The sequence below is a fragment of the Salmo trutta genome, chromosome 2 (genome assembly GCF_901001165.1).
Source record: "Salmo trutta chromosome 2, fSalTru1.1, whole genome shotgun sequence".
In the NCBI taxonomy this organism is placed as follows: Eukaryota; Metazoa; Chordata; class Actinopteri; order Salmoniformes; family Salmonidae; genus Salmo; species Salmo trutta.
In genome coordinates, this window is record NC_042958.1 from 9,215,992 (window position 1) to 9,229,634 (window position 13,643).

At 42.6% G+C, this 13,643-nt stretch overlaps 1 protein-coding gene across 9 annotated transcripts in view; it reads right to left on the reverse strand.

The window, feature by feature from the left end:
• The window catches only part of LOC115150204 (lethal(3)malignant brain tumor-like protein 4), a 133,045-nt gene that overhangs the window by 78,036 nt on the left and 41,366 nt on the right, over positions 1–13,643 (reverse strand). For all 9 annotated transcript variants that reach the window (XR_003867071.1, XM_029693323.1, XM_029693306.1 and 6 more), the window contains 4 exons: positions 11,193–11,278; positions 9,280–9,390; positions 5,424–5,538; positions 3,238–3,349 (listed from right to left, as the gene is read on the reverse strand). Coding sequence is in view for 8 of the 9 variants with exons in the window: in XM_029693323.1 (XP_029549183.1) it covers positions 3,238–3,349; positions 5,424–5,538; positions 9,280–9,390; positions 11,193–11,278 (424 nt within the window). In the remaining variant the exon portion in view is untranslated. The remainder of the gene's footprint in view (positions 1–3,237; positions 3,350–5,423; positions 5,539–9,279; positions 9,391–11,192; positions 11,279–13,643) is intronic.

The window sequence follows — 13,643 nt, forward strand, 5'->3', positions numbered from 1 at the left end:
ATCATAAAGACAATAGGAAGAAAACTACTCTGAAGGGAACCTCAACCTTTCAGAGAGAGACATATTTAATTCTGTCATAACAAAAGAAGCAATTACATTTCTACTTCATTTTAATTCATGCATTTGGAATGCAAATTAGTTACTAATGAGGTTGGGTTCGAGACAGGTTTTCTAAAACGTGGTGGATTTCTTTTCTGCAGCAGCAGCAGGGCTTATACGTAGAATGGTACTGCGGATGGGGAGTCGGTCAGGAGCCATTGTAATCATTGGTCTTTCAGGAGGATCCCACTGTAGCTAGTGGAGAGGGGCGGGGAGAGAAGAATATGCATGGTCTCTCATTACATTCAGCGTTGATTACATCCTTGGAAAAGGTGTGGTATCAAAATAGCAGAGGGCGAGTTGAATCCTCAGACAGATGCTCGGGGGGGAGAGAGAGCGCGTGAGAGAGAGAGAGAAAGAAAGAAATAAAGAGAATGAGATCGAGAGAGAAAGAGAGCGAGAGAATGAGATCGAGAAAGAGAGCGAGACAGATGCTCAGGGAGAGAGACACAGAGACAAGGGTAGGCTACAGGGTGGAGAGGAATCCTCAGACAGATGCTCAGGGAGAGAGACACAGCGAGGAGGGTAGGCTACAGGGTTGGCTTCACCAGGCTTCATCAGCCCTCTTTCTCCCCTTTGTGGAGGCACTCCTCCAACCTCACTGTTGTTGCATGGAGCCAACCAACCGGCAGCTTATCTATTACCCAATGACAACGGCATCCAAGTCTCACCTTGCCAACCCCAGCTGCTGGTGGATAATACCTTCATTTGAGGTATTATCCCTTCCTAATCTGGATCAATGGAACAAACAGCAAATTGAGCAAAAATAAATGATGCCCCTAAACAATGGTGACATTCTATCAGAAAAGCCAAGCTGGGCATAAGTCTGGCCCAAACCATCCTTAGCTATTACCAGAAAGGATTTGATAGGTATAAGCAATATGCTGAAAGTCCTTCCAAGCCTATCAGGGGTTCGATAGTGCAACCAAAACATTTGCATTTATGGTTCACAATAACCTTATTTTAAATTTTTACCATCATGATTTATTTAAGCAGTAAAATGTAATTACCCAAAATAAACCAACTTTCTGAAGAGGCAAATACGGCCCAGGAATGCCCCAGTCGGTGTGTGTCAGGACTCAACATTTGGGAAACCCTCCGGGCCAGTCAATCATCCCCGTCATCAGTGGGCAGCTTGGGCCAGTGAAAAAAATATTGTAATAATGCTATTTTCAATCTAGGCCAGTGGTCATCAACCGCACATTTCTGTAAAAAACAACAACTAGAAAGCCTTGCGTTCCTATTTTTTATTTTATTCATGTCGTGCTGTTGGTGGTAGGTGCACCCATTCCGGCTGCTCTGCTCGCGAAGTAGGTGAATTGTTCCCATTCTGAAGGTACAAACCCACCTTCCCGCCGGTCCCGGAAAGCAAATCAAGTGCAATATAGGCCTACGCTGGCAAATCGGAATGCTCAGATTTCTCTGCAGTAACGTAGCAAGCGTAAAAAAAGCTACAGCAAAGTTGATCTTGTGAGATTTCAAAACTTTTAAAACCAACTCTAGAGAGACGCTGTCAATGAATACAGCAAAGAGCTGCTGTTTTTATGGCTGAATTCATGTTTAAAGTTCTTACTCAGCACTGTTAACACATTGTATTCAACACTTTGGCCACAGGAAGATCTTTGGGGGTGGGATTTTATTTTGGGGCCCGTGTTACAGATGGGTATATTGGTATATTGGTGCGAAAAGTGCAAATCAATCCCAGAACAGCAGCAAAGGACCTTGTGAAGATGCTGGAAGAAACAGGTACAAAAGTATCTATATCCACAGTAAAACGAGTCCTATATTGACATAAACTGAAAGGCCGCTCAGCAAGGAAGAAGCCACTGCTCAAAAACCGTCATAAAAAGACACTACGGTTTGCAACTGTACATGGGGACAAAGACTGTACATTTTGGAGAAGTGTCCTCTGGTCTGATGAAACAAAAATATAACTGTTTGGCCATAATGACCATTATTATGTTGGAGGAAAAAGGGGGAGGCTTGCAAGCCGAAGAACACCATTGCAACCGTGAAGCACGGGGGTGGCCGCATCATGTTGTGTGGGGTGCTTTGCTGCAGGAGTGACTGGTGCACTTCACAAAATAGATAGCATCATAAGGTAGGAAAATTATGTGGATATATTGAAGCAACATCTCAAGACATCAGTCAGGAATTTAAAGCTTGGTCGCAAATGGGTCTTCCAAATGGACAATGACCCCAAGCATACTTCCAAAGTTGTGGCAAAATGGATTAAGGACAACAAAGTCAAGGTATTGGAGTGGCCATCACAAAGCCCTGACCTCAATCCTATAGAAAATATGTGGGCAGAACTGAAAAAGCGTGTGCGAGCAAGGAGGCCTACAAACCTGACTCAGTTACACCAGCTCTGTCAGGAGGAATGGGCAAATAAAATAAATTTCTTAAATTTATCCCAGGCCAAACAAAATGGCACCGTGACATGGTTTAGTTTAGTTTAGAGAATTTATTAGTCACATGCACAGGGTCACAGATGTAATTGCGGAGTACAGTGAAATTCTTAAGGTACGAGCTCCAGTGCAGGTCAAGAGAAGTGAATGGGACAATAATATAAATAATAATATATATGGTACATATTTACAACTGTAAATAAGCTTTGTTGTGGACTGAAAACATCACATTTTGTTTGTTTTTCTATTAAAAAAAGTGATTGAGAGCGAAAACCTGAACTGGGGGAAATCAGTCCTTTTTCCCGCTTACTTTTTTTTCTCCCCCGTGATATCGTTCTGGTATTATTTTAACAGTCTCTTTTCTGTTCCAGTAACTATATCTAAATCAATGTAAGAAGACAAGGGCATGCTAATTTAAAAGATGGCTAGTTATATTAGCCTGGTTCTGTATGAAATGCAGGCACATTATGGGACATAGGCAAGGCCATTATCAACTATAAAAAAATATATATTTTGGGCGACCAAATCATGTGCTGGTGCCACAAACTGAAAAAGTTGGTAACACCAATGCCACCAGTGTAAAAAGTCAGTGTAGAACCCTGCTTTCAAAAACCAAGGTGGAGCTAATAACACATTGCTCATCAGATCTCCATGAAGTGCTTTGGAGATTGGGGTTGTTACTGGACCGGGCCATAGTGTCAGACAGTGTTGTCATCAACGGTTGTTTTACCTGTGGTGTCCTGTGTATTTGGCCCCTTTGATGTGGCCCACGCCCCTGCAGCCTGGGGTGGGACACACTCCCTGGGTCACGGAGCTCTTAAGGTCAGAAGATCCTGCATGTGCTGCATGGGGACAAAAACAATACCAACAATCACAAGCCTTGCTTCATTTGAGGATAATGCTCCATTTTTTTTGGAGCTGCACTGAAATCTAACAGTACAGCTCCCACAATCTTCTTATTATCAATTTCTTTCAACCAATCATCAGTCATTTGGGTCTGTGCAGTACATACATATTGAGTGCCCTTCTCTATAAGCATGCTGAAAGTCTGTTGTCAATTTGTTTACAGAGAAATAGCATTGTATTTGGTCATACACCATTATATCCAACAGTTTGCTTTAGAGTCAGCTACCATCAGTAGCTTTCCATCTAAGTTGTCAATGCCAGGAGGTTTGTCATTATTGATCAATAACAATAATCATTCCACCTCTCCCACACCAACTTAACAAAATTCTAACTTACAATGATTTTTTTCATCATTAGTTAAACCGTTTTTTTTTTAAAGTACGCCCTTTTTCGTTGTATCCAATTGTTAGTAGTTACTGTCTTGTCTCGTCGATACAACTCCCGCAAGGACTTGGGAGAGGCGAAAGTCGAGAGCCATGCGTCCTCCGAAACACAACCCAACCAAGCCGCACTGCTTCTTAACACAGCGTGCATCCAACCCGGAAGCCAGCCGCACCAATGTGTCGGAGGAAACGCCGTACACCTAGCGACCTGGTCAGCGTGCACTGCGCCCGGCCCGCCACAGGAGTCGCTAGTCCGCGATGAGACAAGGATATCCCTGCCGGCCAAACTCTCCCTAACCCGGACGACGCTAGGCCAATTGTGCACGTAAGTTTGCCCATTTCGCCAATGAAGTAATCATTAAAATAACTTGCAACATGAAATGGTTTTGTGATGAATAAGTCATCTGATTCAATGAAAGATGGAGTTTAAATTTGTCTTTCTGCCAATAATTTCATTTAAAAAAGTATTCCAAAGTTTTTTCCCACAATTCTTTCGATCATTGATCTTGGCTTCATAATACATTTTCATTGTTTGATTTAGCCAATAGGCAAGTAGTAGGTTAACTTGGGTCAGCAACTGCAGTCAGTGGTATACATATATACATCAAACCTATGCGTGATGAGTAACTAAAATTGAGTTACAATGAATGGAAAAGGCCTTACAGAGGGTTAACTGGGGTAGACCAATACATATTTCGTGTGTCAGGGTAGACAAATAGCCCTTAAGGCTCTGCTTATGTGGTAGATTTCCAAAATGAAGAGATTAAGACCTCTAGAGCAACATCCAAAATGTATCTTGCCATAATACATTACCCACCAAACTTCTAAGACAAACCAAAATAAGATCTATGGTATTCAAGTCAGGTTTATGGCCTGTATTGCTGTTGCCAAGATAAAACGACTTCTTTCTCCCTGGCATACCCATGCACACACATTTCATTGGTCGTCCCAGACGTGTTTACCAAAAGGGGGAACTGAAGTGATTTGTTACAGTCTCTGAAGGAGACGAGTCCTCCACTTGGAATAAGATTAGACTTGTGTTCCTTATTTCTAAAATTGTTTTCCGTTGCAGCCATTTATATTTTACCCCTAAAAACAGTCGGTCAGCGGTAAAACGTCAAGAAAAACAAATCACGGCCAACGTTGAAGGAGAAAAACAGATGGCATTCTTCGAAGGTCAAGACATTTTCAAGGTCAAGACAATGCACTGTGCCAACCTGTCAATCACAACAAAGGACTACTTGGAAATGAATAAAAGTTTGTTTTTGGGCTGTATATGAAGATATGCAGCGCACTACAAATCCCTGTGCGATAGAAAACACTTTGCACCATTCTATCAGCTGTGCTCTAATGTCAGTGAGATTTACCTCTGAAAGGGACAGGATCAATATATGGGCTATGGAATTGTCCTTGAGAAGAATGGAGTCTACTGATTTGTGTGTAGGTGAGGGTGTTGGGAAGTGGAACGGTTAGTGAAGAGCCCACACTCGCAGATGTGCACACACACAGAGACACACACACACACACACATACATATACACACAGAGAAAAACACAAGCTCATTGCATTCACTGATGCACACACACACACACACACACACACACACACAAAGGGGTTGTGAACTCACAGAGGGGGGGTTCCAGGGGGTGACCTGTCCGGGCACACCAGCCCACAGGGTGAAGGTCCGGCAGGTCAGAGTCCACCCAGAAGTCAAACTTCTCGTGCCAGCCATCAAAACGGATCTGATTGATACAGAGAGAAAGAGAAGAGAGAGAGAGACATACACACACATACAGAGATAAGACACAGAGACCGAGAGAAATTGAAATACACAGAGAGAGAGAAACAAGAAACAACCACATTAGTATATCATTGTTCTTCATAAAGTGTGCTGTGACCATGTGTAAAATTAAATTTGTATTGACTAAACTTGAAATATTTAGAGACCGTAGTAATCAAACATTTTAGGACACCAAGTTTAATGATTATAGAGCTGGTTGAAAATACAGTACCTGCTCCTAGTAGAGGACTCTTTGAAACTACAATGTAATGCATGACATTAAATACGGTGTGGAAGATCTGATTATTTTTATTGTTTGATTTAACCTTTATTTTAACAGGGACGACATATTGTGACATAGGTCTCTTTTACAAATGTGCCCTGCATGCATGCATGCATGCATGCATGCATGCATGCATGTATGCATGTATGTATGTATGTATGTATCATAAATAAACATTATATGCAAACTATACTGAAAAACAATATAAAACGCAACACGTAAAGTGTTGGTCTCATGTTTCATGAGATAAAATAAAAAATCCCAGAAATGTCCCACACGCACAAAAACAGTATTTCTCTCAAATTTTGGCCACAAATTTGTTTACATCCCTGTCAGTGAGCATTTCTCCTTCGCCACCTGACAGGTGTGGCATATCAAGAAGCTGATTAAACAGCATGATCATTACACAGATGCACCTTGTGCTGCGGACAATAAAAGGCCACTTTAAAATGTGCAGTTTGTCTCAAGTTTTGAGGGAGCGTGCAATTGGCATGCTGACTGAAGGAATGTCCACCTGAGCTGTTGCCAGAGAATTGAATGTTCTCTACCATAAGACACCTCCAACATCATTTTAGAGAATTACGTCCAGCCAGCCTCACAACCGCAGACCACATGTAAACACGCCAGTCCAGGACCTCCACATGCGGCTTCTTCACCTGCAGGATCGTCTGAGACCAGCCACCCGGACAGCTGATGAAACTGAGGAGTATTTATGTCTGTATTCTGATTGGCTGGGCCTTGCTCCCCAGTTGGTGGGCAGGTCTCCCAAGTGGGTGGGCTTATGCACTCCCATGGCCGCACCTTTAATTGACTGATTTCCTTATATGAAATTATCACAAATCAGCTGGTTACATTTCTCCACAAATAAGTCCCCAATCAATACTTTACATTGCCAGAACAGCACAAGAACATCCAGATGAAACTTATTTTGTTCCAGCAATACGGTGCATTAAAACTAAAAGCAGATTTACCTAGGTCGGTGGAGACCCTAGGAACCTGAAGAGTTAACCAATCCTGTGAACGGGTTAGGCAACTCAGGTGCCTATACTTCAAACAGCAAAGTTAGATAGGACTGAAGTTTATGAAGTAGGGCCTTGATTACACATCCTTATTTCAAGATGCATGAATTATACATCATGCTACTTAAAGCTAATCAATGAATCTTCCTCATTAGCTGGCAAGGGCTCTCATAGTGCAACTTTCAGCGTAATACTAAAGATCCACCAAAATCCTAATCTATACTAACATCACCAGCGCTTTGACCGATGCCTCTCAAAACTCACCGTGTTTTTAGATTTCTGTATCCAAATCATGATGACTTGTCAGCTGACAAGCAGCAGCTCATAACCATGGTTCAGTGGTGTTACAGTACTGACAAGTTGCAGCTCATAACCATGGTTCAGTGGTGTTACAGTACTGACAAGCTGCAGCTCATAACCATGGTTCAGTGGTGTTACAGTACTGACAAGCTGCAGCTCATAACCATGGTTCAGTGGTGTTACAGTACTGACAAGCTGCAGCTCAACCATGGTTCAGTGGTGTTACAGTACTGACAAGCTGCAGCTCATAACCATGGTTCAGTGGTGTTACAGTACTGACAAGCTGCAGCTCATAACCATGGTTCAGTGGTGTTATAGTACTGACAAGCTGCAGCTCATAACCATGGTTCAGTGGTGTTACAGTACTGACAAGCAGCAGCTCATAACCATGGTTCAGTGGTGTTACAGTACTGACAAGCAGCAGCTCATAACCATGGTTCAGTGGTGCTATAGTACTGACAAGCTGCAGCTCATAACCATGGTTCAGTGGTGTTACAGTACTGACAAGCTGCAGCTCATAACCATGGTTCAGTGGTGTTACAGTACTGACAAGCAGCAGCTCATAACCATGGTTCAGTGTCGCTATAGTGTTCCACCAGGGAAGCCAGCAGGTTTGACCCCTGTGTGTGTCCCTGGAGTAGCTACACAAAGAAATCCTTGTATGTCTTATGTAGCACCAACCACTAACGGATGACGAGAGGGTTCCGGTGAAGACGGATGCCATTTTAACTGGGGGCCGGGTGGGGGAGAATCGATGCAGTCCATAAACTGCTTTGACACATGCTAAAGCCACTAGGAGTTAATGACGCCTGTCTGATGACATAATCATGAACCCTCTACAGTCTAAGCCGAAGGAGAGGGGTTCTATTAAACTATATGGAATTGTTCTAAGGTCATAACAAGGATCACTTAGCTATTTGATTTTGAATTTTAAGACCCCTTAAAAGTATTTTATTTTAAATAATAAAAAATTGATACATTTAATTTGGCCTTACTGCTATTAACCCATAAAAATGCACTGAATAACAGATTCACTACATGGAACAACAGATAGATAAGAAAGATCAGGAAACATAAGGATTTAAAAAAAAAAGTTGTACATGTATTTGACCCCTTATTTTTGCCACTAAACTGTCTCCATATATACACTTCCATAATTTGTTTTAACTGGTACCGGCAGACCTTCAGACGAGTCTTGAGGCCTGTGAGCATTCTAGAGCAAAACAACAGTGTGTAGCCCAAACTGTTGGGACACTACAGACAGAAGTTGTCAGAACGGCTGTACCGACTTCAGCTGAGTCCCAAGACGCTTTTTCATAGAGCAAAACGGAGAACACCATCATGTTTGTGAGCGTCTCATCTTTCCATAGAGGGTCATAATAGTTTGTAGGCCAAACCGTTCGGACGCTATAGATGTTGTGAGAAGACCAATTTTCGGGATGTCTCATGGTCTGACAAATGTCAATCTAGCTCTGTCACCTTTCACCGCAGATGCGAAAATGCGACGTCGGCGGACACAGTCGATTGAGGGGGCGCGGAAATCGACTCTAGGGGGTTTTAATCACACTGAGACACGTTGGGGGATTCCTCTGCTAGACTGACTAAGCAGCGTGACGTGATAGGACAAATATGGTGAGAAATGAGACACTCTGCTCTGTCAATCATCAACTGTATAAACACCCAATACACACATCAGGCATGTGCGCAAACTCATTGGCATGCAGTACAAACACGCACAGGGGCATGCGCCCTGGCACACACACTACAAAGTCTCAGTACAAGGCTTCTTAGTGGTTTAACAAGAGCAGCACCACCAAGTGGCTTCTGCAGACTCTCCAGCCTGCTCATTTCACAGAGACGCAGTCCTGAACAGATGTGGTGTAGGAGCTGCCAGATCAGCGTCATCTGCCATGTCACTCAGCAGGCCTCCTCACCCTGACTAACACTCCCCATCCCCTTACTTCTTTCCACATGCCCTCCTCTCATCCCTCACCTACTCTCACCCCCGCAATCATCCTTTAATTTGGTTCACTATCAATCCTTTCCCTCTCACTCCATCGTCCCCTCTCTTACCCCACCTCTTCACCTTCCTCCCCCTCACCTTGACCCTGTAGTCTTCAGTGTCTGCGACGGTGGCCACACGGACCAGCATGGGGTTCCTCCTGTCCACCGCCTCCAGCTTCATGTTCACCGGGAAACTGTGAGGAGCTCTCTGTGATGGGGAAGAGAAAGGAGGAAGTGAAGGGAGCAAGAGCGACATACCGCAGGGGTGGAGATGGAAGACAAGACAGGGCTGTCAGTCACACTGTACTCAGCTCTCGGAGAGGAAAGCAGAGGTGAGGACAGGCCCCGTCAGCCAGAAACTCAGCCAGAGGAGAGGATTTGAGGGTGTGAAACTGTGTGGAGCTGTGCAGATGTCATGCAGGGAAGAGGAAGTTGACAGTGGAGATCTTTAGGGCAGAGAGGAAGTCTGAGTTTGACACAGGGAGTTTCTGAATGAGAATGACAGGGGCCGTATCCATAAATCGTCTCAGAGTCTAAAATTGGTCGTAAGTACTGAGAAGAGAGACATTTTACTCCTACTCTTATATGTAAAAATAAAGGCTATGCAAGAAACATTTTAGCCATAGGACTCCGACTAAGTAAACAGATATTTTAGGACACATCATGAGCTGTCCTAACCGGTTAAGAGTTGTGCAAGTGTCTTGATAAGAGAAAAAGGTTCCTGCGCCACATGTGTCATGAATGTTTTGATATTTCTATATGATCAATCTATAAATAATCTACACCTATATGCAACAGCATCTATAAATAATCTACACCTATATGCAACAGCATCTATAAATCATCTACACCTACAACCAACAGCATCTATAAATCATCTACACCTACATGCAACAGCATCTATAAATCATCTACACCTACAACATCTATAAATAATCTACACCTACAACCAACAGTGTGTCTGGAGCTTTTGAAAATGATTTCACATGATATGCCTAAATACTTATAACCACATAGGCTAATAAATAATAGTATTTTTAATTGTATTATTTAATTAACCTAAAATCATGTTATTCAAAGTTATCCCTTTGGAGAGCAATATCCTGTTGTTAAATATATGCCTTAATTGGGCTTGCCTATAAATTGGTAAATGGAAGCCATCTAGGGCCCACGTTAACTTTGATTGTGTTCAATGAAAATGGATAGACCTTTGAAATGTTTTATGCAACATTATCGGCAAGTGATTTGATGCCAACTATGCCAAAGCAATTTAGAGTTGTTAAAACGGGAGCATCAGAATTGGTAAAAAAAATAAAAATTTAAAGTATGCATGCCAACATGCCAAGAATTAAGAGTAGGCAAAGTGATCATGTCAGCTGAAAATTATATCAATCGTTTTAACATTGCAACATGTGATGTACAGTTACATAACCAACCGCGATGAGGCGTCGCCAGCTGTGCATGCTTCGGACAACCACCGAACAAGGTCAATGAGCGTCATCACCATCTTTCCTTTGCGGTACCTCAAACGGTCGTGATTACCAGCTGAGATAAACTTTTATGAGTTGATTTTACTCCTGGCTCAGAGATTATCTGGGCCCTGTCTTAACATCATCCTAAAACCTACTCTGAGCTGTGAGTTGTTTTAGTCTAAAAACGGGTTTCCTAGCACCTTTTCTGAGATGCTTTGTGGATACGGGCCCAGGTCAGAGAAAGTGACAAACCGATGTCAAACTGAGGAAAACATGACTTGTCGTTATTGTGAAAAGGAACCTAACCACAACCATTATTAAAACTGCCTTCAATTTCAATTGTTTGCAGGAGTTTTGTTAGACAATAAAGGATATCATTATGAAACACTAAAGAAGCCGTTAGATTGCAGCAGAGCCTTGGAACAACAATGGTGCCGTGTGACTCTCACACACACACACACACACACACACACACACACACACACACAAAGCGCTGTCTGATACAAAGCTAGCCAGCTGTTCTGTGCCTAGTGCTTACCATACAGAAAGCCTGGCTTGGAACTGCCGTGGAACCATTGTCTTCTAAGTACTCCTCCCACAGGAAGTGTTCTGGATTGGGGTGTCCTTGAACATAATCCAAAACACAATCCGATTAAAACACGGTGAATCGAGCAAGGACATGCACACACAAACAACTTCAAACTGGGACCATAAACGGCCATGACAAACTAATTAAAAAGACAAATGAGCTTGAAAACGTAAAAATGTGACACACACACACAAAATCCCGAGCTGACAAGGTAAAAATCTGCCGTTCTGCCCCTGAACAAGGTAGTTAACCCACTGTTCCTAGGCCGTCATTGTAAATAAGAATTTGTTCTTAACTGACTTGCCTAGTTAAATAAAGGTTAAATAAATAAACATATCGCCTGGTTGCGGAGGAAAATTATGTTTAGCTAGGTTGACTTGTGGGAGGCTGCCATTAGTGAGTGATTAGTTCTACCGGCCACTGCCTCGGTAGTTCTTGTTAAATCTGCAAAATACAGGAGAGGAAAACTAGATTTAATTCTAGTAAAACATCAAGAGAAAACGCATGGGTGCATCTCAATAGACTAAAAGTGGCCTCCTACTCGCAATATGGCAGATGCATCTGCTACAAGGAATTTATAACACATTAAGGCAAAATATGTTCTGTGCATAGAAGCAGCTGGAAGTCTGGCAGTAAATCTGTTGGTAAAGAGCCTACAGATGGTTCAATATATGTGGTAATGGGCACTTTCACCTTCACAGATTCTCAGGGCAAGTTATAACATAATATTAGTCAGTACACCGGTCTCTTCCTTGACTATAGGAATACGTTCCAGAGCTGCAGTTGTTCACCTGATCTAAGAACAACACTTGAGGAATCATACTGTATGTCAGCAATGCTGAGTCCATATTAAGTTACAGTAAGGGATTTGGTTTAAACACATTCACTTCATATTGATGTTTGATGCAATCAAAGAGAGTCACAGACAACATTGGTGAAAACTGAAGTTCACAGAAAAAAATGAAAACATTCAGGGCAATACCAGAGAAAAATACATTTTGTTCCAGATGCCATCATGTTGGTGTTCACAACTTCAGCCCTGGGGGGACTGCAAGTTGTTGTATCCCAGGGTTCCCCAACTGGCGGCCTGCGGGCCGAATTTGGCATGAGTGTGGATATATATATATATATATATATATATATATATTTATTAGTACTAGTCAAAAGTTTGGAGACACCTACTCATTCAAGGGATTTTCTTTATTTTTACTATTATCTACAATTGTAGAATAATAGTGAAGACATCAAAACTATGAAATAACACAAATCAAAATATATTTGAGATTCTTCAAAGTAACTACCCTTTGCCTTGATGACAGCTTTGCACACTCTTGGCATTCTCTCAACCAGCTTCACTTGGAATGCTTTTCCAACAGTCTTGAAGGAGTTCCCACATATGCTGAACACTTGTTGGCTGCTTTTCCTTCACTCTGCGGTCCAACTCATCCCAAACCATCTCAATTGGGTTCAAGTCGGGTGATTGTGGAGGCCAGGTCATCTGATGCAGTACTCCATCACTTTCATTCTTGGTCAAATAGCCCTTACACAGCCTGGAGGTGTGTTTGGTCATTGTCCTGTTGACAAACCGTGAAGCATGGAGGAGGTGGTGTGATGGTGTGGGGTTGCTTTCTGGCGACACTGTCTGTGATTTATTTAGAATTCAAGGCACACTTAACCAGCATGGCTACCACAGCATTCTGCAGCCATCCCATCTGGTTTGCGCTTAGTGGGACTATCATAGTACCACTAAGCGCAAACCAGATGGGATGGCTGCAGAATGCTGTGGTAGCCATGCTGGTTAAGTGTGCCTTGAATTCTAAATAAATCACAGACAGTGTCGCCAGAAAGCAACCCCACACCATCACACCACCTCCTCCATGCTTCACGGTGGGAACCACACATGCGGAGACCATCTGTTCACCTACTCTGCGTCTCACAAAGACATTGCGGTTGGAACCAAAAATCTCAAATTTGGACTCATCAAACCAAAAGACAGATCTCCAACACTAATATCCATTGCTCGTGTTTCTTGGCCCAAGCAAGTCTCTTCTTATTATTGGTGTCCTTCAAGGGAAAGGGAGATACCTAGTCAGTATTACAACTGAATGCGTCTTCCACATTTAACCCAACCCCTCTGAATCAGAGAGGTGCGGCGGGCTGCCTTAAAATCGACATCCACGTCTTCGGCGCCCAGGGAACAGTGGGTTAACTGCCTTGATCAGGGGCAGAACGACAGATTTTTACCTTGTCAGCCTAAACATTTAGAATTTCTAGCTCTAAGTCTTACAACTGGGTTCTAATTCGAAAGTAACTGGTTCTGCGAGTCTACCACCCTCCCTCCACAAATAAATGTTTGTTTTATTTAACTAGGAAAGTCAGTTAAGAACAAATTCTTATTTA